This window comes from Cetorhinus maximus, chromosome 1 (assembly GCF_964194155.1).
Source record: "Cetorhinus maximus chromosome 1, sCetMax3.hap1.1, whole genome shotgun sequence".
Classification (NCBI taxonomy): Eukaryota; Metazoa; Chordata; class Chondrichthyes; order Lamniformes; family Cetorhinidae; genus Cetorhinus; species Cetorhinus maximus.
In genome coordinates this window covers 122,149,564-122,174,362 of record NC_135879.1, presented here as the reverse complement: position 1 = coordinate 122,174,362, position 24,799 = coordinate 122,149,564, and the positions used below count along the sequence as shown (strand labels likewise).

The 24,799-nt window shown below is 40.2% G+C and overlaps 1 protein-coding gene across 4 annotated transcripts in view; it reads right to left on the bottom strand.

Moving 5' to 3' along the window:
• Window positions 1–24,078, bottom strand: part of pcdh7b (protocadherin 7b) — a 493,666-nt gene extending 469,588 nt beyond the window's left edge. For all 4 annotated transcript variants that reach the window (XM_078546015.1, XM_078546039.1, XM_078546024.1 and 1 more), the window contains exon 1: window positions 19,029–24,078. In XM_078546015.1, coding sequence (XP_078402141.1) covers window positions 19,029–22,091 — 3,063 coding nt within the window. In that variant the 5' untranslated portion in view covers window positions 22,092–24,078. The remainder of the gene's footprint in view (window positions 1–19,028) is intronic.
• Window positions 24,079–24,799: the final 721 nt, after the last annotated feature.

Sequence of the window (24,799 nt, the reverse complement as noted above, 5' to 3'; positions counted from 1 at the left end):
GAGACTGTCATATTTTAATAAAAATAGGTAAGATGAATTTTAAATAGTGAATTTTCATTCTCGTTTTACTACATAATAGTTGTCAGCAATGCAACATTACAACCAACTGCCTAATAATTCATACATATAAATATGTTAATGAGATAACAGCACAGTAGATGCCTTTTGTTAATTTTCAGATGAATGTGATTCCATAAAATAGAAAAGAGACAAACTTGCTAACTTTGTGAGGTAATAAATATGTTTTCATTGTGATTAAACGCTGATTATTAGGAAGTCTATGATTATCTGGATATTAGATAAAGGAGCAAATTAAAAACAATGATGGACCATCACCTCAAATAATGATCACTCTTTTTGTTTTTCTATCTTGTTTATTTTTAAGTGTTTATTCAACATTTCAAATTTCTCAAAAGTTTGAGTTTTTCTGGGATATTTTCTTAAGTGGCAACAAATTAAGAGTTCCTTTACCAATAAAAATATTGGTAATTATATAACTCAATTATAACTCAATTGTGTAGTCACCAGTTAATATTTTCTTCTTTTATGGCAATGTTATACTGCAAGAGCAGGTTTGTGGCTGGTACCGCTTTAGGTTGCCGCTAAGCTGGCAATACTGATTTATACTGCTGGATCCACTGGTCATGCATGTACAACACTCCACAAACATACTCATATTTTTGTTGTGCCAATTTGTATAGCTTTAATACCAGTTGAATCTTAAATCATATAAAAGAGCTAGTATGATAGTTCATTCTTTGCTAATATCAAAGTTTAAAATATAAGATAGCTGTGCAAAATTGACACTATATTTAGTGGCAAAGTGAAACACTGTGAAACCATTCATTCAAGGTAGTCTCAGATGCCAAAAAGCAATGTATCCTCACTTTGACAACTTCACTCAAGGATTACATTACAGTTTTTGCAAAAACTGCACTGTAACAGGGCCATTATTTCAGACTGGTTGTATATTACATTGAATAATAATTCTGTAACTGGGAAACTTAATGCTGTTCAAAAACTTGATCTTAGTGGCTGCTGAGATCACAGCTGCACCTGAAGTTTTCACACTGGAGTTAGCCACCACACTCAAATGAATAAACATTTGGGACATTACCTTATTTGTATTTTGTGATTAATCAGTAATTATATCACAAACAATAATAAGCATTAAAACTATTACATGCTGTACACCTTTCCATTTTGCAAATTATTGGCATAATTACCATATGTTCATTTTACAATCAGTTTGAAATACTGAGTCCGCCTAAGAGCTAATTTTAGTTTTACCAAATTATAGGTTGACACCCTTCCAATTATACCTTCAATGTAACAATATGCACAGCAAAATTATCTTATACAGGAAATAATTTTGACACTATAGACATACTTTTATTAACTTCATTTGAAAGTTTAAAGGAGTCTATAAATCATTTGAAATCAAATATTTTGCACATCTGCATTACTTGTAACTTCATGCGGATAAATAATTCAATACTAAATTCAGAACTGTGACTTCATTCTGTGGAATGGAAATCCTACCTAAATGAAACACTAGAAAGTTGAAAATCAATCTTTAATACAGAATGAACCTGAATTACTGTACAACTGCATAGCATTCATAAAACCAAGGAAAAGTTTTTCCTAAAAACCTGAAAACAAAACAAGATAAGCCTTTTGGTAGCGTATTGACTTCACTGGTCCAGTTCAAACACGAGACTACATCAATACATATCTTGTATACTTATTGTATACCTACAGATAAAAGATTCCATTAATGAGCTTGTTGAAGGCTCTGACAATTCTGCGTCTCCCCCCATAGCAAAGCATCTAACCTGCATTTACTGCATCCCAAACGGCACAAATATGATCAAGAACTCACCTTTAGGAGGAACTTTGGCTAAAATATATATTTAACCATATCCTGACACAATACAATTAGTACAACAATCTTGCCCTTTTTAAAAAAAATTCTATTTCCTATCTGTTCCTTCATTTTCCTAGTTTGTTTATCTTTTTTTGTGCTCTTTTTTGCCATCGTACAGATCATATTCATGCATCTCTTTCTGCATCTTCTTTCTGCTTTTGAGTGTCCTCAATATTGCAAGATCATAAAATAATTGCAGATAAGAGAGGATTCCCAAACCACCTCCAAATGTAGAATGTCTGTTTTGTGTCTCATTGATCAGGTGCAGACATAATACTCAAGGGTTGGAATTTTAGTGGCAGTGGGCCATTCAAAAGCCCGCTGACTTTGGCGGAACCGGAAAATCCCACCGGCTAGAGGGGCCATAAAATTCAACCCAAAATGTTGTTACACCAGAGCACTTTATTATTTCATTAAAATTTATTTGAACTTACATTTTACTGTTTTAGCTATGTAATTCAACATTCTCTTGGATTTGATGATTGTTTGCTCCATGTAAGTTGGACTCCTAATTCTCTTCCAACTTAATCATTAAGAATTTCAACAGCACTCAGTGAATATATTTGTCATCTATTTTTTCCTTCCTATAAACTTGTGTATTTTTTAAAAATCTCCTATTGTTCTGAGCAATTAATCATTTTGGGTTGCCAGCTCTGATTTCACATTTCTCATACACAAGGTTCACTCGGGAAAATTAATTTTCTCCATAACATTGCCCAACTTTGCCCTTGTCTCAGCTCATCTCCTGCTTAAATCCTCATGCCTTCCTAACCTTTAAACTTGACTATTCTAATGCACTACAGGCTGATCTCCCACATTCTACCCTTTGTAAACTTGAAGTCATCCAAAACTCTGCTGCCCGTTCACCTATCACCCCTCTGCTTGCTGACCTCCACTGACTCCTAGTCAAGCAACATCTTGATTTTAAAATCCTCATCCTTGTTTTAAAATCCCCCCTCCCACAACCATGCCCTCACCCCTCACTATCTCTGTAATTTCCTCCAGCTTTACAATTGTCTGTGCCCCTCTGATTCTGGCCTCTTGAGCATCTCATATTTTAATCACTCCACCTTTGGTGGCCACACCCTAAATTGGCTAGGCTCTAAGCTCTGGAATTCCCTCCCTTTGCCTCTCCAACTCTCTACCTCACTTTCCCTTTTAAGACACTCCTCCCTTGACCAAGCTTTTGGTCATCTGCCCTAATACCTCCGTGTGTGACTTGGTGTCATACTTCATTTTATAATGTTCCTGTGAGCACCTTGGGGCATTTTATCACATTTAAGGTGCTAATTAAATATAAATTGCTATTGTTGTTCAAACAACTATGCAAAATTTAAAGATCTTTGATTGGAACAAAAAGACAATCTGGTCCATTTTTAATTCTTTGTTGGATTGTATTCCAAATGGTTTCTTTCACTGGGCAACTTCAATAAAGTGCAGTGACTCAACAAGGTTGAAGAAAGTAGGAGAAAACTCACAGTAAATCAAGTAGTGATTAGATAACACCAAATTTAGGATCTAAAAGCCTGTGGACTACAGGAAGAATAGAAGATTGAGCCATACTGTTTCATGGCCCTGGGAAAGAATGAGTTAGTAGTATGAATCTCAGTTTCACACTTGCTGTACATATTGATGAAGAAGAGATTTTCAGTGGATCCCTGACAAACGTTTTCCAAAGATAACTTCCAACAATAAGTATGATGAGATTTCATCAAGGTTAAGCTAACTATCATGATAAACACTCATCATAACTGCCAAAAGTGATTTTTTAAATGATCCAGACTTATCACAGCCAATCTATGTGAATGCTAATAGAAAAACAATTCTGTCCAGGTTCTTAATGTGACTTCAAAATGATACAACATTCATATAACACTAATTCTAATCCAAAAAATTGTCTGATAGAAAGTCATCTTTTAATACTTGCGTTAGGATTTTGGATTAATTCACAGAATTGTTACAGCGCAAAAGGAGGCCATTCGGCCTATTGTGTCTTCACTAGCTCTCTGAATGAGTATTTCACCTAGTGCCATTCTCCTGCCTTCTCCCCTTAACCTCTGGTATTGTTTTCAAATAATCATCTAATTCCCTCTTGAATGCCTCAATTGAACCTGCCTCCACCACACTCTCAAGCAGTGCATTCCAGACCCTAGCCACTCATTGTGTGAAAAAGCTTTTTCTCATATCGCTTTTACAGCTTTTACCAATTACCTTAAATCTGTGCCCTCTGGTTGTCGATCCTTCAGCCAATGGCAACAGTTTCTCCTTATCTACCCTGTCCAGGCCCCTCATGATTTTGAAAGCTTCTATCATGTCTCCTCTCAGCCTTCTTTTCTCTAAGGAAAAGAGTCCCAACTTCTCCAATCTGTCTTCATAACTTCTCATCCCTGGAATCATTTTCATAAACTTCTTCTGCACTCTCTCCAATGCTTTCACATTCTTCCTGAGATGTGGTGCCCAGAACTGTACACTGTATTCCAGCTGAGGTCCAACTAGTGTATTTTACAAGCTCAACATAACCATCTTGCTCTTGTACTCTATGCCCCTATTAATAAAGCCTAGGATACTGTATGCTTTATTAACTGCTCTCTCAACCTGTTCTGCCACCTTTAATGGCTTATGCACAAATACACCCAGGTCCCTCTACTCCTGCACCCACTTTAGAGTTGTACCCTTTCTTTTATACTCTCTCCATGTTCTCCCTACCAAAATGTAACACCTGACATTTCTCTGCATTGAACTTCATCTAACCTATCTGCCCATTCCACCAACTTGTCTATGTTCTTTTGAAGTTCTACACTGTCCTCCTCACAGTTTACAATGCTTCCAAGTTTTGTATCATCTGCAAACTTTGATGTTATTTGATACAATACACAATATGGTGAGAGATTGCAGAGTTCTGAGATTCAGAGGGATCTGGTTGTCCTAGCGCATGAATCACAAAAGGCTAGCATGCAGATACAGCGAGTAACGAGGAAAGCTAATAGAATGTTATTATTTATTGTGAGGGGCATCAAATACAAAAGTAGGGGGGGGTTATGCTTCAGTTGCACAGGACACTGGTGAGACCGCATCTGGGGGAGAATATTTCCTATGGCGGACGGGCAGGGCGGGAGCAGGCGGGCGCGGAGCCAATCGTCGGCCATGATCGACTGCGTGTCGCCATTTTACGTGGGCAGGCCAATTAAGGCTCACACGCGCGCGAACGTGTGCAGCAATCTTCCTGAGGCATAGAGCTGCCTCAGGGAGATTGAATGGATTATAAAAGTTTTTAATAAATAAAGTAAAAAATTATTTAAACATGTCCCATTATGTGACAGTGTCACATGAGTTGGAACATATTTGTGAATTGTGCAAAATGTAATTGCCCGACGTCATCGCGCGTCATTTTACGCATCGGCATGTCGGGCCCGCCCCCGCACGCCGACGGCAATCTTCTGCCCCTGAAGTACTGTGTACAGTATTGGTCTCCTTATTTAAGGAAGGATGTAAATGTGTTAGAAGCAGTTCAGAGAAGGTTTACTAAACTAATACCAAGAATGGGCAGGTTGTCTTATGAGGAAAGATTGGACAGGCTAGGCTTGTATCTGCAGGAATTCAGAAGAGTAAGACACAACTTGATTGAAACCTTTAAAATCTTGAGGGGTCTTGACAGGGTGGATGTGGACACGATGGTTCCTCTTATGGGAGGATCTAGATCTAGGGGTCACGGTTTAAAAACAAGGAGTCGCTCATTTAAGACAGAGAGAAGGAGAAATTCTTTCTCTCAGCGGGTCACAAGTCTTTGGAACTCTCTTCCTCAAAAGGCAGTGGAAGCAGAGTCTTTGAATATTATAAGGCAGAGCTAGATAGATTCTTGATAAGCAATGAGGTGAAAGGTTATCGGGGCTAGATGGGAATGTGGAGTTGCGGTTATAATCAGATCAGCCACCATCTTATTGAATGGTGAAGCAGGCTCAAGGGCCGTGTGGCCTACTCCTGCTCCTAATTTGTATGTTCGTATTAATTCATAGCTTGTACAGATCACATGTGCAAGATTTTGTTTTGTAAGGCTACACTACAGTTCTTTTGTCCTAAAGCAATAAAATTTTCACTTTCAATATATCATTTTAAATGTATTCCAGAAAATGAAACTATGACTAAACCTTACTTGACTGAACAAAAATGGATTGTATGCACTCATTACAAAAAATGCCACTGCAAACATCCTAACGTTTAAAAACGTGAACATGTGTGTTCTGCCCAGGATAAAGAAAAACAGATTGAAATGTGACTAGCGTGCAAGCTAGGGACAGGCTAACGGTCATTAGCAACAAGGGTCGTACATTTCACATTCCTATTATAAACCTATGTATTGTTATTTGATAGAGTGTTTCTGATGCTCACCATGACTCAGCATAATGTTATACTCTATGTTTACCCTGCTATTGATATCTGATGAAAGCAAACGATGCACATGGTGGTGCTGATTTGGTTACTAATCTTAATTTACAGGTTCAGACAAAGCAGAGGTATCAAACTAACATCACTGCATTTTTTATGTAGTTAATCAGTCTGGATTGTCACATTTTTGTTTCAAAGTAATACATTATTTTAATTTCCTTATTTTGTTCAAAACTCACTCCTTATCCTGCAGCAACATCTGGCTGAAGTTCTTCATACACTAACAACAACTTATGTTTATATAGCACCTTTAACATAATGAAATGTCCCAAGGTGCTTCACAGGAGTATTTTAAAATAAAGTTTGACACCAAACCACATAAGGAGATATTTAGGTCAGATGACCAAACGTTTGGTCAAAGAGGTGTGTGTTGTAAGGAGTGTCTTAAAGGAGGAAAGTGAGATGGAAAGGTGGAGAGATGTAGGGAGGGAATTCCAGAGCTTGTGGGCCTAGACAACTGAAGGCATGGCCACCAATGTTAGAGTAATTACAATTGGGAATGCACAAGAGGACAGAATTAGAGGAGTGCAGATATCTCAGAGAGATGTGGGGTTGGAGGAGTTTGCAGAGATAGGGAAAGGCAAGACAATAGAGGGATTTGAAAACAAGGATGAATTTTTTAAAATTATAACATTGCTTGACTGGGAGCCAATGCAGGTCAGCGAGCACAGGGGTAATAGAAGAATGGGACTTGCTGCAAGTTAAGACATGGACAGCCGAGTTTTACAGTGGACTAGATGGGAAAGTGGAATGTGGAAGACCAGCCAGGAGTACATTGGAATAGCTGAGTCTAGAGATAATGAAAGCATGCAAAAGAGTTTCAAAAGCAGATGAGCTTAGATGGCGTGGTGGTAGGGGGGCGGGGGGGGTGAAGTTGAACATTGTTACAGAGGTGTAAACAGGAGGTCTTAGTGATGGCATGAATATGAGGTCGGAAGCTCATCTTGGAATCAAATGAAACACCAAGGTTACAAATGGACTATCTTAATCTCAGACTCTTGCCAGGAAAAGGATGGATCAGTAGCTAGGGAATAGAGTTTAGAGCAGGAACCGAAAGCAGCGGTTTAAATCTTCCCAATATTTAATTGGAGTAAATTTCCACTCAACCAGTACTGAATTTCAGTTTAGCAGTTTGATAATTTAGCAACAGTTGAGGAGCAGAGAGAGGTGATGGTGAGGTAGAGCTGGGTTTCATCAGCATGCATGTGAAAACTAACACTGTACCTTTGGGTGATGTCGCCAAGGGGCAGCACGTAAATGAGAAATATGCACAAAAGTGCAGAACTTTTGTAATTGTGAGTGACAAACAGTGAGCAACAATGATTGAATCAGCTCAGAAACCTCTATGTTGATAATGTGGCACTTAAGATATGAGGCATCTAAAAAATATCATAGCATAGCATATACAGATTCTGCACTTTTGTGCAAGGAGTAGAGTGAATCATTGTGGCAAACAGAAAGAAAAACAGAGGGAAAAAGAGGAGGCAAGCATTGAAACAGCAGAAATACAGCAAATGTAGGTTGAGCTAATGAACAACAGGAAAATGAGATGACACCAAAAAAAGGGAGGGAACAAAGGAGTGAGGAATTGACATGGAGAAGAAAGGAAAGTAATACAAATGGATATCAGGAGACAAACAACAAAGAACAGGAAATAAAGGAAAATCAAAATTAAAGGGAGGAACCAAAAGGGGAGAGACAAATAGAGCATGAAAGAGATGGAGACAACAAACTGAAGACAAAGCTGTTAGGAGGAAATTTGGCAATGTTTGCAAATCAAATTACTAAAAGAGCAATCGTTTGAAAATGTCAATATTCACAAAAGTACTTCAGGCAAAACAACTTTTGGCATTCCTTTGAAGCTTGCAAAAGCAAGGTCCAGATCACTAAGGCTAAGAACAAAATTTACAATTGGATTCATCTGCAAAATGTTATGGAAATATTCTACTCCCAAACTACAGTAGTTTGAGGTCTTTTGTGTCAGAAAGCTGACTCATTTCCTCACATGTTAAGTGAAAGCTTCAAGAAAAGTATCAGAGTTATTAATGTGACTCACAGACCATTTTGAAACCTACAATAAAAATAAGGATCATTATCTTTATGCCAATGCTTCTTTGCATTTAAAACTGAAAGGTTTAATTATCAGTTAAAGATACACTGTAATGAGGAATTTTGGTCAAAATACTGAAGATTGCTGCACTCATCCATGGGGATGCCAAGAGAGAAAAGAATCCAAAATATTGTCAAAGTTCATCCAATGGATTTCATGAGTACTAACCTTACAATTATATCAAAAATCATAGCAGGTTCCTTTGTAGGTACTCATGATACTGTCTGAACATTTCTCCCAAATAGAAACTCCTAATATAAACATTTTTGTTGCATTCAGTTTATAATTATTACGTATGAATTAATAGGATATTAATGTTTACAGTACTTAGTAAATAACATGGAGGAACATAATTTAAATGTACACAGTACATTTTTAGTCTAATAGCATTAAATTATATTGTGTTTGTTACAAATATTAGTTTAATATTTAATAGATCTTGCTACTAAAGCAATTCAGCATCAGTTATGTACAATAAATAAAATATGCATTATTTAAGGACAAAATGCTTGCCTTCTCCAGTTTCTGTTTGTTCCTATAATAATGAATGTGCATAATGCTTGGTAGGCCAGTTTCTGTGTTTTTAGCCTGACTATCAAGCACTCAAAATGATGTTTTTTTAATTCATTATGGGATGTGGTTGTCACTGGCTCGACCAGCATTAATTGCCCATCCCTAATTGCCCTTGAGAAGGTGGTGGTGAGCTGCCTTCTTGAACCATTGCAATCCATGTGGCGCAGGTATATCCACAGTGCTGTTTGGAAGGCAGTTCCAGGATTTTGGCCCAGCGACAGTGAAGGAATGGCACAAGTTATTCAGCACAAGTCACATGCAGCGTTACTGAAGGTTCAGCTACAACAGCCAAGATATATAAATCTTACTTTTGCCAAGAAAATTATTCACAACCTATATTTAGGAGGAGGAAGGTAACTATTCATTCGGTGGGGTTTTCCGCACCCGCCCGCTGCCGCGATCTTCCGGTCCCGCCACAACTCAATGGACTTCTAGCTGGGGCGCCGCCTCGCCCGTGGCGGGTCTTACCCACAACAGGGCTGGAAAATCCCGGCCTTAGCTTGTGAACCCAAATTTCACGTTAATATTGGACACATTCTTCATTAAAAAACACAGGTGCAAATGTACTTCCAAGGAAATAACATACCCCAAAAAGAGGCATCATTAAATCATCTTATGTTATAGTTTTCTAAGTTACATCTTTATCCCAATGTTTAACTATTGGCTATCATTTCACCAACTCACAAGTGAAAAAAAAAGGATAATTGCTGGCCTCTGATTACAAGTTAATTTCTGTTCATTCCTACATCCCAGTATGGGATCATGGAAATTTTAGTATTATCTGCTCCTGACAACAAAACTAATAAGACACAAATTTTCTTTAAGCAAGTGGACAATGGAATAGAAGAAGCTAATGCTCACTAGTTCTGTATCACAAAACAAAGGTTGAAACTTGTTTAAATATGTTACATAATTATCACTTTTTTCCTGATGCTTTTCCAATTACCTTAGCGCAAGCTTGTAACAAAGTTAACCATGACAATACTTTAAGTTAAAAATGATAAAATATTGCCCCAGTAGTTATTCCGCAATCTTCATAATACTTGATGCCATGGCTATATTTAATCACTTCTAAAATCCTTGAATGACAGCCTAAAGTGGCAGTCATATGCTATGGTTTTTAAAATCTAAATTAGGTAAGCTTATTAAAGAACATGATCTAACCGAAACATGTTGATTCAGTGCCAGTGTATAATGCTTGCTAAACCAATGACGTTACAATATAAGTCATTCCATTCATTCCTATTTGATAAGGGCTGGGATTTTCCGGCCCCGTGGCGAGCGGGGCCCGCCACGGGTGAGGCGGCGCCCCAGCCAGAAGTCCATTTGCTTGCGGCGGGACCAGAAGGTCCCAGCAGCGGGTGGGAGCAGAAAATCTCGTCAAATGTCACAGCAGGTCCTTCACTGCCACTAAGCAAATAATACCAAGAATTGGTTAAATTAAAATTCCCTTTCAATTAATTCAGCTATTCTTTGAGGTGTTTGAGTTCAACATCAATACTAAACTGCGTGAACCAATGCCTATCGAAGCTTCAAATAATTAACAGCTTGGGTAAAACTGAAGTACAATGTTAGATTTTCTTCTCGCAAAGTAAAAGTTTATAGATGGGAAGTAATAGAACAAGGTACAACAAAGTTACTGTCATTTAGTCACCTCTATAATGGGTTACTAGCTTCTCCAGCTTATCTTATAAAGGTTTCAAAAAGGATCAACAACTTCTAAGGAGAGACAGGCAATTTATGATATTTTTGATTAAAACTGTAAATATTTGACATGTCTTCATCCTGGCAAATATTATTTCATTCAAAATCTATTTCAATCCCTGCCAACAAGCTTGAAGTCCGTCTCAATCCCTGTTCATAAAATGAGCAATTTAAACTTATATCCCACCTGCCATTACCTCGTCTCCAGGAACAATGTTCTTGGATTCCCTCTTTACCTCACTCTCAAATCAGAGACACGCATATCTCAGTATTTTGAGTCCCACTGAAAGAAATAAAGCAGGTTCACAAACACTACCAACGTCAAGATAGCCTCACTATGATAACCTACCCTGTTGCATTGCAACAGTGAAGAAATGAAGCGGGATTGGTGGTGTAGTGATAGCGTTACTAGACTAGCAATCCAACAGTCTGGACTAAGTTCAAATCCCACCAGAGGAGCTGATGGAATTTAAATTCAAATAATTAATAAACCTGGAATAAAAAGCTAATCTCAGTAATGATGATCATCAAAGTGTTGGATTGCTGTAAAAACCCATATGGTTTACGAATACACTTTAAGAAAAAAAATCTGCTGTCCTTGTCTGGTCTACACAATTTTTAGCTGTCTCTTGAAATGGCTCAGCAAGCCACCAAGTTAGAAGGCAGCTCAGCACCACCTTCTCAAGAGCAATTAGGGATGGGGAACAAATGCTGGCCTTGTCAGCAAAGCTCACATCGCATGAAAGACTAAAAAAATTATCATTGACCATGAAGAAAGATGGAAAGGAAGAGAAGGTGACATTTTGAGAGCTTGAGATGGGGAACAGTGAAATGTGGCAGTGCAAAGAATTTCAGGAGTATTCCAAAAGCAAAGAGGTTAATAGAATCTCAGAAACACAGAGTAGGTATCTTAAGAGACTTGAAGCTACATGGAACAAGGACCACCTCTGAAATGTGATACAAATGAGAAGAGATTATGGAGAGTTGGAATAGGCATGATGCATAACAGCCTGTCCATGTCGCTTTCAACATTATGAAAAACCATCCAGAACACCTGTGCTAAGTAACTATTAATTTGAAAAGAGTAATGATCCCTGACTAAGAATAGTTAATATTTATAATCCTGTAAAGGATTACTCGATTCACTTTTATCTGTAGTCAATTGTGTGTGCATTTGAAAGAGGAAAAGAGTCAGACATAGAAAGAGAGGACGAGTGAGAGTGATGAAGGTAGAATTCTCTTTGTTTCACTTGTGTATAAATTAATTAAACGGATTGCAAAACAAAATGATTCCCTTCATTCCCTACACAATTTTGCTTTTGTATTACCTCATATATGTGTGAACATGAGTGTGAGGAAGCCAAAGAGAAAAAGCAAGAGAGCAAATGGTCATAGAAAGCATAATTAGAATTATTGACAAGTGATACATAGAGATAGATTCAGAAGAAGAGGCTGTATGTTAACCAGATGTTTTTTTTCCATTTATATTAGTTGTGAAAAATATGAAATACATAAAAATACAAACAATTGTACTTTTTAAATATTTCTTCATAATTGCCTTCAAAAATATTTGTCCTAAAGATTACAGCTTTCCTAAAATTATTATTTCTAACACCAGAGGTAAAGCAACTTATAGGGAGGAAGCTAGTATACACTCTCAGCACAAATAATTCTCAGGCCAGTCATGGCCCGGGTAGAAGGTTGTGGGTTCAAGTCCCCCTCCAAGACCAGAGGACAAAGATCAAAGCTGACACTCCAATGCAGGAGTGACAGAATGCTACACTGTTGGAGGTGCTGTCTTTCAGATAAGATGTTAAACGAGGCCGTGTCTGTTCTCAGCTGGGCACTATTTCAAAGAAGAACAGGGGAATTATCCCCAATGTCCTGTCCAGTATTTATCCCTTAAACAACTTTTCAAAACAGATTATTTGATCATTATCACATTGTTGTTTGCGGAAGCTTGCTATGCACAAATTGGCTGTTATGTTTTCTATGTCACAACAATGGCTACACTTCAACATACTTACTCGGCTGTAAAGTGCTTTGGTATGTCCTATGGTTGTGAAAGGTGCTAAATAAATGCAAATCTTTATTTTTGACAGCTACATATTTAAAGGAAATAGGTATTTTATCATATTATAATATTGTTAAATATGATACTATATAGCATTATTTTGATTCTGACCTTTCTACATTCCTTTCCTCAATCTGTAATTCCTGCCACTTGTGCTCTTGAGCCAGGAGCAACAAACAGCGACTAATATTTTAAATATAGAATAATCTACCTATGGTTATCAAATTGAATTCAAAGAGCAAAGTATCTTTACATAGCTGTTTAAACTTTGCATTACATCCTCTAGCACAATAATCACAGCACTCAGCCATGGTGACAGCAATGGATAACACCTCTGTAGATTAAAGAAAGTCCAGCACATGCCATTCAAATGCATGAATAGCGTGCTGCTTTCAGACCTCCAACTGTGGTCATTTTCTACCAACTGAGAAGGCATGAAGGGAAAGTTTGCTTATTTAAATCAATGGACAGTGAAAATATGACCTACAATTCCACTAAAGATTTTTTTTAAAGAAAGCTTTTGAAATAAGTTTGTTAAAAAGGGAACTTTGTGCCAGTAGCAATTATAACAATGTGACGCCACCTGTTGGTAAGTTTTTACTTTCAGCACTCTGATACTGGACTGCAACAGCAGTCTGTCCATTGTCGTTTTGCCCATATATGTGGGAGACATCACTAGTAAAATCATTGGCCACATTATTCCCAGCAATCTTATCATCCTCAAATACTAATTCGTAAGTTGTTCAAACCTCATCTGAAAAATCATTATTTTTAGAGGCTTTCATCCTAATCTTTCTCTCACCTAATATACAAAATAATGAAATTATTCCTCATAAAAGAATATTCTAATCTTCAAACAATGATACAATCACTATTTTTCTAATTAGATGACAAAACTATAGTTGACTGTTATAATATTTTAAAAGACTCGTTTCATAAACATTTGGTTATTTCAAATATTTTTTCATACTCTGATTTTTTTCAGGTTAAGAAGTGTGTCAAACATTTACATTGATTTATGGTCTCCAAATCAATAGGAAAATTACTATTTTTGGATGATGGTGGAACCTGCATGGTGCTACCTTAAAATTTAACAGTAAAGGTCAAATTAGTTAATTTTAATATTTTACATATATATGTCCCACTAATTATTTTATTACCAATTACAATAAGGAAATTCCAATACTTTTCACTCCCTGTAATAGAAGTACTGCTAACTTATCCTTGAAAAGTCTATTTTTAATTATAGCAATTCTAAAATAGTGCAGAATCTAGAATCAGTATTCTACAATCTTTATTTTTCTTAAATATGGAATATGTAAATTGCTGCCTTGTTAAAAAGCGATGGCAATTTAATGTGTTAAAATAAAAGGAACATATGGACTACATAAAGCATTTAAGTTATACACAGCTTTTGCAGCACTTCCTTTTTTATTTCAGTTATGCGTAGCTTCCCCAATTCTACTCAGAAGACCCCTTTTGGATACCATATATAATGGAATCAGTTGGAAACAAAATTGGAGGTGAGTTCAGCAAGATGTTAAAGGTACGAGTGATGAACACAAACAGATGGACAGGAATGAAGGTATATAAAACAAATAGACACAAACTGTAAATAACAAATACAAAATGTACTGGATAAAGAGAGACTGAAGAGGGGACAAAAAAAGGTGAGGAAAATAACACTGATGCAAAAGGTAGAAGAAATATCAATGTTAATGAAGTGATGGACTGCCGAACTGCATCAGCAATCATTTACACAATCACTCCACGACCTCAGCCGAGTAGCTATTGCTTTGTGCATTCGGCAGGTTATTTCAAGGTGAAGGCCATCACAGGTGAGCCTAGTACATTTATAAACATGCATCTCTAACAAGGGTAGCTATCATAATTTGGTAATATGGGCAATTTTACCTGTCTGAGTCTTGGGACACCAACTACAGTACCTTTGCTGTACTCCAGGTGAGACTGACTAAGTTAAAACAGGCCAAAGACCAAAGTTTATCTATTTTTCTATCTTTCAAACATCTACTGAGCTATCAGAAGAATACCAACTGCTGTTTTTAAGCAAAGTTATGTGTCTCTGATGTGCAACCTTATTCTTAAATCAGACGGTCTTAAGACACCAATACATGAAATGCCCAAAAAACATCCAACTATTTGTTACTTTAATCTTCTTAAACTTTCATTTTATAAAGTAAATGGCAGTGTCATATAGTTTCTGAAAGGAATGCTTCTTGTTAGAGACATTTTTAGAAATGTACATGCTTCACATTATAACTGTTTTCAAGGAAGGACAAGAAAGCATGTAATGTTTTGAGTGTTTTTTCTATGTTGCTAATAAAATTATACTATAGTCAATCATTGCTTGAATTACTCATTAATTGCTGTACCAAATTAGAATCAAAATCAATATGTGCAAATAATTTTCAAAATTATTCAGGCTCTTCATGAAATACAAATGATCAAAACAAAATCCAAGCTTGATAGTTTACTTATGCTGACGTCACTGAAATTAAATTGCAAGTGAGAAGGTCAGCTATACTATACCAGAATCCAAATGGTTGTAAATTCATTAACACACTGTGAATTCAAGAATTCTGGTCATTTTTGAACTAGCAAGTGACTGTGAAAACTGCTAAATTGTCAAAACTCCACTAGTTCACTACTGTTCTTTTGAGTAATGCATCCACCAGCCTTAATTGGACTGGCCTGCAGTCCCATGCTGGGTGGATTAATCTTAATGTCCTCAGGACATCCAGAAACAAGCAATGAATTCTGTAATGTTTCAGATTTGCTGGAGGTACTTTTTACTGACACATTTGTATGTTAGATGCTGTTTCGGATTTGCATCAGTGCAAAAATGGCCATATAAATTGACCATGAGGTCATGATCTGTTTCAAACAGAAATGGTAAAAAAACTCCCTGCAGAAGGCTCTCTTACTGGTTTGAGGTTGCACTGCATGCAGTACAACTCCAGCTAGTTGCAAAGCTACATTTTAAAAGTTGTCCAGGTGACTGCTTACTCTTCAATATGTGTAATGTTAAAATAAAGCAAGCAATCTCTGTCACCCACAAAGCAGACCTCTACATTTGGGGCCAAGAATGCATGCACAGAATACTTTGTTGCTTACTTTAGTGAGATCAATAGTGATATGCAATTGGCTGAAAACTGCATTCCACGCATAGCTGCAGTATATCTGCAGCCCAAAGAGCAGTACGAACAGGACAGTTACATTTTGCTTATACTCATTCAGCTGAAGATTTATGAAACACCATTCTTTAGTTCGGCGACATGAGCAGGACCTGGGTGTTGACATGTTTTTAAGGCATGTACACTGCATATTCACAATGTTCTGATACTACATTCTTAAATTCCCAGGTGCAAGTTCCTGGCAGCACGTGCAAATAATTAGGTGTGGATTTTTAAAATTGGCAGACATTGAATTTATTTATTGTTGGGCACATTTTTATGGTCATGGTTTTAAGTAGCAAAGCCCATAAGTAAAGAGGTTAAATTTAAATTACACTTAATACAGTTAAAATTTAGTGGGTAGATGGCAACAACAGGTGATGGAACCCCTCCTCCAAGTGGTCATTAAATGATTTCCACAATTTGCTTTTCAATAAAACCAGTGCCCTAAAGTTAGTTATAGTACACTTTGTGCACGCATGTCACACAAACACTATGTCACAATGGATGTACAGTTCCTTTTTCCACCAGCTATTTATATTATCAAGTACAGATAGTGAAACATAAGTAAGAAACAGTTTAGTTAAAGGTCCTTTTAGTCTTCAAAGAGCTATAATTCAACTTTGGTTCACTTGAAAAGGCGCATAAAATGAATCAAGACTGAAAAGCTAAAGGTATCATCAACAAAGCAAATGATTAATTGATGCTCTTTCTACAGTGAGATAGCAGAATTGCAACTTGTTGTATCATTTGATTTACATCCAAAGAAATCCATATCAAACAACAGAGATGCTTAGCTGCCTAAAAATCTAATTTGTCTAATTACTTTCAACTTCCTCCACATGGAGTCTAAGGAAGGTTTGAATGTCATTAAGTATCTCACTATAATGGCATTTTTATTAATAATTGACAATGTTCACTGTGTATTTTCAGTACTTATTTGAAATACTCATTTATTTCTGCTTGGTTATGAAGACTCATAGAATTTTACATGGAATATTTGGAACAGATAAGCTTCTACGTAAATATTATCATTTGACTTTAGTACCTCTTCAATTCCAGTTCTCAAGAAAATTCAGAGTAATATGCATAGCTTTTTTATTTACGCTGACAATCTATCAAAAAATACATACTTACCCAGTAAAATGAACAAAAATGTGATCCACAGATTTGCTATTTGAACGGAGAGTTGCTTAATATGGCACAATAGAATATAAAAATACAAATAAACAGCAGTAGCCTGAAGTTATAATTTATGTAACTATTATGTTTTTTCCTTGACTTGAAGCTATTTTCACAATTTTGATACTTAAAATCCACTGGAAGCACAGCACAGCATATTTATTTAACATCATTGCAACAAAGAATTAAAAATATCTGATCTGCAGCAGCATTACATAATGAGAAAAACTGTCATTTATACCAAATGCCAGTGCGCAAATCTTGTTGTTTTGGCCCGGCTGAACTCTATGTACATTCTCAGATTAAATTAATGGATAGAAAATGCAAGTTTCGGATACAGCTGAACTTTGGTGTTTGTATAAACATTCATAAAGCATGCCTTCTATTTAATTAGTTCCAAATGCATCAGAGTATGTAAGCGATCTGACTTAATGCAGGAATATGTGCAACCACTGTGACATCTCGTTCTCCATCTACACCCAGAATAGTAACAAAACCTAGAAATTAGCTGTAGCCTGTTTTTATTATTTTGGGAAGAGAATGCCTGTCATTCAACACATGCTGGTAAAAAGCGGCTGAGCTACGCGCATGTCCCAAAATTCAGTTTCTAACAAAGGTATTAAGAATCTTAAATGTACTAGCCTCCAAATTCTATTTTAGACAGTCTTCAGAACGGTGTCCAGAATTTTAACACCATTAGAATAATCTAAAATTTTAGCCTTATAGAGCATTATTCCGTTCTGATTCATAATGTTTCCAGAAAGCTTCAAAGAAACGTAATAATTAAGCCATTTGAAAACTTTCAAGGTTGCAGTTATATCAAAAGTAAAGCTGTGTAAACTGTGTTTTTAACTATTTAAAGTCAAATTAAAGAAGCGTATTATTGAAGTTTGTAGAAAATAAGTTGGCTATAAGTGGAAATTCTCAGACCCTACCCATTTGTCCTATTTTCACTCATCAAAAGTAGCACTATTATTTTTAGTAATTTAAATAAGTAAATGTCTTCTTCTAAATTTTAATACGTAGAAATAAATGCACAGTATAACATGTGATTGCTATTGTGCATGGTCTCCAGTTCCCAGGTGGTATTTGAGCTGCTGCTGTGTGGTTACCAAAGCAGCAAAGGTAGCTGTTTTAGTGATCCATATAGGGATAAAGACATAATGATACGCATGTAAAGAAAATCTCAGGAGATTTATTTCAACAGTGACATTTACAACATCTGAATTTCACCACTAATGATTGGCGTTTGGCAAAATGTTGATGTTGCAAATACCGACAGGGAACAGAAATCTCAACAGATTTTATTTTATATGCTTATCTTACACTATACAAATCCTAACTGAACATGAATGTACTTCAATGTAGTTGTCACTATGAAATAGATCTGTGAGCAACTGATGTTGCACAGTAATTCGTTTTGATTCAGAGAGAGATAGAGGAGGAGGAGAAAGAGGAGGATTAGTGCAGTGACATCACACAAGCTCAATTACCCAAAATGCACAATCCTAACTGGCTGATTCTGTACAGTTCTGTGTTGGCTTTGCGATGTATATAAATTTTTAACAGAACTACATAGTTAAGTTACATTTATTCCCATTTAGGATTTAAATAATTCAAAACTACTTCATCTGAGGTTCCAAATATTTCTCAATCTGTTTTGCAACATTCAACATTACAATTTTACAGGAAATCAATTCTGAATGTGCATACATCATTACAAGTATATGTGTATGTTAAAAATACAAATAATATTCTGCATTCAAACCACTGACTTCTGAGCGACATTTAGACACTGCTTTGGTAATTATTGCTTCTTACCTGCTTGCTGTACTTGTTATTGATCTGACAGCTGTATTCAGAGCAATGGTCTGATTCAATTGAGATGTTGTCACCTGTCCCTACGAAGGTATTGGCTGGTGGCAGTTCTTGCACTGCCTGATGTTTCTTCCCTGCAGTAGGTGACTGGGGATGAAGCTGAACCGTTGGCAATGGAGAGCTAGATTTGTAATGCCTACCGAGGTCAGGACTTCCTGGTCCACCATTCATGGAGCGATAGCGTCCCATGCCAGGGCTCTCTGTAAGTTTCTCATTCACACTGTCATATCTCTGTCCATTTGGTTTTGATGCTTCCACAGTCACAATGCTACTGTACAGAGGTTGTTTGGACTTTTTGTTCTTTTTGTCCTTCTTGGGTTTCTTAGACTTGTCATGTTGCTGGGGGGTGAAAAAGTCTTCAGGATCTTTCTTGCCAGCCTCATATCCATTCTTGGATTTTTTGGGTCTACAGTATCTCGCCAAAACCACAACCAAGATGATTAAAATGACTGTCATGACACCAGCAACAACCCCAATAACGATGCTAAGTCGCTGCTTACTCATCTCATAATTTGGATCGCCTGCAATATCTTGCTTCAATGAAGTGCGAAGGCTTCTAGCTATCTGAGCTTCCACTATTGTGGCATTTGAAACACTTTCATTCACAAACACATGGACCATTGCCGTGGTATACTGTGAAGGTTGTCCACTATCATTAACCTGCACTACCAAACGGTGTAGTCCATAATGCTTCTGGGTTAGCTTTCCCACCAAAGAGATGACACCGCTGGCAGAATCAATCTCAAAAAGTTTAAAGGGATTTCCCCCCACAATGCTGTAGTTGAGGTCAGCATTGATCCCAGTGTCTCTATCTGTAGCTAGGACTGTAGCCACTACAGTTCGTAAATTACTAGAAGGGGGTAACAGAGTGTAAGATGCATTTTTAGGGAAAGTGATAGTGGGTGCATTGTCATTTTCATCCATGACATACAGTGATACCATGGCGGTTGAAGATTTAGGGGGCTCTCCACCATCAATAGCTTTCACTTTGAAAGAGTATGTGGTCTGCTGTTCCCTATCGAAGGACATGGTGGAGTAAATGGTGCCAGTGTCATTGTCAATGGAGAAAATGTTATTGTCTTCTTCAATGAAGAGACTCAGCTCCGCATTCTTCCCTTCGTCGGCGTCCATCACAGTCACCATCCCAACAGGGCTATTGGGTGGCAAGTTTTCTTTAACGTAAAAAGTAAAGACATCTTGCATGAACCTGGGCTCGCTGTCGTTGGTGTCCTTCACCTGGACCACCACCGTGGCACTGCCCTGAAGGCTGGGGGTGCCTTTGTCTCTCGCCACCACTTTGAACTGGTAGCGCTGAGTCTGCTCGCGGTCCAGGACCACGTTGGCGATGATGGCTCCCTTCACCGGCTCGATGGAGAACATGCCGGCGGCCGACGGGTCCAGCGAGTAGGCGATCTCGGCGTTTTTGCCGTCATCGGCGTCCGAGGCCAGCACGGTGGCCACCTGGTCGCCGGGGGAGTTGTTCTCGGGGAAGGGCACCTGGAAGACGGCCTGCGGGAAGATGGGGGGGTTGTCGTTGATGTCAGCCACCTTGACCAGCAGCGAGTTGTTGCTGGAGAGGCTGGGGCTGCCCGAGTCCACGGCCACGATCACCACCGAGTACTCCCGCACCGCCTCGTAGTCGAGGGGGGCCGAGGTGTGCAGGAAATACTTCTTCTTCTGCTCGTTCTCCGACTCGCTGGCCGACTTCAGCTGGAAGGGCACGTCGCCCACGATGGTGCAGGTGACGACGCCGTTCTCGCCCTGGTCGCGGTCGGACACCTGCACCAGGGCGATGGGGGTGTCCACCAGCACGTCCTCGGCCACACTGGCCACGCCGTTCCGCAGCACGATGCGGCCGATCTTGCGGATGTCCACCTGCGGCACGTTGTCGTTCTGGTCGCGGACGCTGAGCAGGACGGTGGCCCGGTCGCTCTTGGGCGGTTGGCCCCGGTCCTTGGCCAGGACGCTGAAGCGCAGCTGGCCGACCTCCTCGCGGTCCAGCCGGTGCAGCACGCTCAGCCAGCCGCTGCCCTCGTCCAGCCGCAGCAGCCGCCGCACCGACTCGGTGGCCGCGCCGAACACGTACTCGATCTGGCCGTTGACGCCCGTGTCCAGGTCGCTGGCCCGCAGCTGGAGGATGGGCGTCCCGGGCGGGCTGTTCTCGGCCAGCTCCGCCTCGTACACGCTCTTCTCGAAGCGGGGGCTGTTGTCGTTGACATCCGAGATGAGGACCCGCAGCAGGGCGGACGAGGAGCGGGCGGGATCGCCGCCGTCCCTCACCCTCAGGGTCAGCTCGTACGAGTCCCTCAGCTCCCGGTCCAGGGCCCCCTTGACGATCAGCTGGGGCTGCTTGTCCCCGTCCGGGGTGTCGGCCACCTGCAGCTCGAACACGCTGCTCCGGCCCGATGCCGCCGCCGCCTCGCTGCCCCCGGCCGCCGCCGCCGCCTCACCCCCCCTCCTCCTGGCCGCCTCCGAGCTGCTCTCGGGCAGCAGCTGGTAGCGCTCGATGCCGTTACTGCCGAAGTCGCGGTCGGTGGCGGTGGGCAGCAGGTAGAGGGTGCCGACCGGCCGGTTCTCCTCCACGGTCAGGGTGAGCACCGGCGACGGGAAGCTGGGCGTGTTGTCGTTGATGTCCTCGATGATGACTTTGCCGTCGTACAGGTCGACCCAGCTCTGGGCCGGCCCGATGACCGACACCTCGAAGTCGATGAAGCACTCGTTCTCGTCGAAGATCATCTGGCACTGCGGCAGCTTCTCCCGGTCCGTGCGCCGGCCGGTGGTGCTCAGCTCCCCGGTGATGTTGTCGATCTTGAAGTAGTCGGAGCCCGACTCCAGGCTGAAAGTGACCTCGCCGGAGCCCGCCGCGATGCCCAGGTCGTGGGCCACGTTGCCGATCCGCACATCGGCCGGTCCCTCCTCGGTGATCCGGTAGCGGAGCGCCTGCTTGGCGCTCGCCAGCACGGCTGCGGTCCGCAAGAAAAGCAGCAGCGGGAAGCAGAAAGTCATGACTCTTGCCCCCCCCTCTCCCCACACCCCCCTCCCCTCTCTCCTGTCCTGTCCTGTCCCTCCGGCCGGGGAATCTGTACAAACTGGCGGGCTAACAACAGTCCGTCAACAGTCAATAAAGTAATCGGCAAGAAGAATAGGCAGCCTGCAGACTCACAAACATCGCTTTAATTCTTTAGCCCCTCTTGACATCCTTTTGAACTGACTCACTCTGCTTCAGTCCAGCGATTGCCGCTTTCCGAATTCCTAACCCCAAAGAAGAAGCATTTAAGTCAAATTGATCACCTGAATCCGTTCGTGCCTCTGGGAGTCACGTTGTTCCAAGTTTGCCCTGCATCCGCAGTTAGTGTTTCTTTACCTGCATGCTGCTGGTTACTGGACTCTGTGTGTGTGTGTGTGTGTGTGCAGCACTCGGAGTGCCCCAGCCTTGCTATTGCAGTCTTTCCCTTTCACTTCACACTCTTCTATCCCTTTTGTTTCGCGCGTTCTTCCTCCCGTACGTCCGAACTGACTCCAGGAGGCAGCCACCGAGATAGCGGAAGAAAAAGGTCTGGAGCCCGTCAGAAAGTTGAAAGGGGCGCTTGTTCAGATGATTCGGAACGCGATCCGCTTTCCCGCGCCGTTGAAGATTAGGCGAGCAGAGTCCCGCAGAATAAAGGTTGCAGCTGATGACTTTCGTATTCAACCCGGAGAACTGGTACACAAGGCGATGAGGTGCCAATATGCGTCTAAATGCAGATTACTCCTAGGGAATGAACGTGGATAGGGAAATCCTAGTTGGTACAACGGGAATCCGAATGAGAGCAAACTGATTTCACGATGCGGACCTTTAAAACAAACGACGCCTGCAAGTGCATTGCTTCTGGATCTGGTCCGAGCAGTTGAATAAAAAAAAATCCCCAATTAAAGAATGAATAGGCTGCAGTACTTTTGACAACGGCAAGTTTTCTTATTCCAGTCCCCGAAGTATTCCCTGACGCAGTCCTTTCTGTGGTGCTGAATCCTTTTAGAGAAAAAAAGTCCTTCCTTGTTATTCGATTAGTCGTGGTCTGCTGAGTAGTTCATTGCTATTCCTGCAGTTGAAGTTGGGCTTGTCTTTCTTTCCCCCGTACAATTCAGCCTTCTGTATTCAGAAAGTAGCTGCAGGTTATAACGCAAGCCTGACTCCAAACCCGATGTTTCTCAGAGGATCGGAGTCTATAAAAGAGTGGATGCAATAATGTTCTCTTCTCTCTCTCCCTCGGGCTAGGGATCTGTAAATCCCGCTCCTTCCCTCCTTTATATCTGCACGCTGTTAGCTGTGAATTCAGGTTCCGATTTCTCTCTCCCACCCTCTTTTGTATGCCATCCCGCTCAGAGTGTGGGTGAATGTGAGAGTTTTCTGACTCATTTGAGGTAGCGTCACCTACACGAGTGAAAAGGAACTGAAGCACGGTCAGGAAATGCAGAGATCCCTCTTTCTACATCATCCATCTCTTCCCTCATTTGCTTCCTTTTACGTTCGTCGCTTCCTTTTTTTTTCTTTGCCGTTGCACTTATTTTAATACAACGTTATTTTCCCATTAAACATGTTACTGACATTTTAAAATCCTTTTTTACATTATCTTCCTATTTTCTTACTATGTGCGTTCGGCTACGTGTCTTGTTATCTTCAGCGTTTAAATCTTTCAGTTTCTTCTCGGAAGTATATTATTTGTGAATATATATATATACATATATACATTTACATGATCGATTTTTTAAAAAAGAAAATCCATCTCGTCCTGTAGCTTTGAGGGAAGGTGCGGTTTAAAATTCGTCCTTTATTCAGACGCAGCGGGGCAGAAAAAGCTCATGTGTATAAGACCAAGGTTGACTGCGAGTTTGACATCGTTAAATGGTTTTTTCTAAATTGTTTTATTTGTAAGCATGATAAAGGGCGTGCTTTCCATTGCGTTACCCGTTTATTCTCAAACGTCAGGATTAGAGTCTTGGAAAAAATGTATACCCATATAATTTGACAAAACACGTTTTAACAAGAGAAACCATCGCATTTTTCTCAAACTGACTGAGCTGGATCTCCTGTTATGTTTTGTGGAGGGGGGCGGGGGGGGGGGGGGGGAGGCAAGTGCTGCATTTGCAAATTGCAGCGGTGAGTGCTGCATCGCCGCGGTGGCTTCTTTAAGAGAGAGGGAGCGGGAGGCGCTCGCAGCCGCGCTGTGAGGATCTGGGATGTTGCTGGATGAAAGTTGCCTGCTTTCTTCCCCCGCTTCTGCTGGGCTGAGTTGGAGGAACCGCACGGACCGCAGCGAGTCTGCGGCAGCAATGAGCAGCGCCTGCGCGGGGAGGCGTGGGACAGCACTGGTGACAGCCAGAAAGTGATGACAGAGACAGGGGGGAAAAAAATACTGGCGAGAGCACAGAAGAGCCGCAAAGAGAGAGAGAGAATATGGAAAAAAAAATAGGGAGACAGAAAAAGAATCTACCTGGTGACCAGCAGGTTAGAAATCAGCGTCTCTTTTACCTCATCAACTATTATGATAATTGCAGCTTAGGATAGAGAGCCAGAGTCAGTAATAAAAAAAGGCAGCTTTAAGCAGGTTGATTATTGTGTGAAGCAATCTATCAACGTAGCTCGTGATGCTGCTAATCGGTTCAGAGACTATTTAAAATCAGTGTCCTCATTTGCATTTCAAAGAAACTTTTTGGTGCGATTTACATTCTTATGC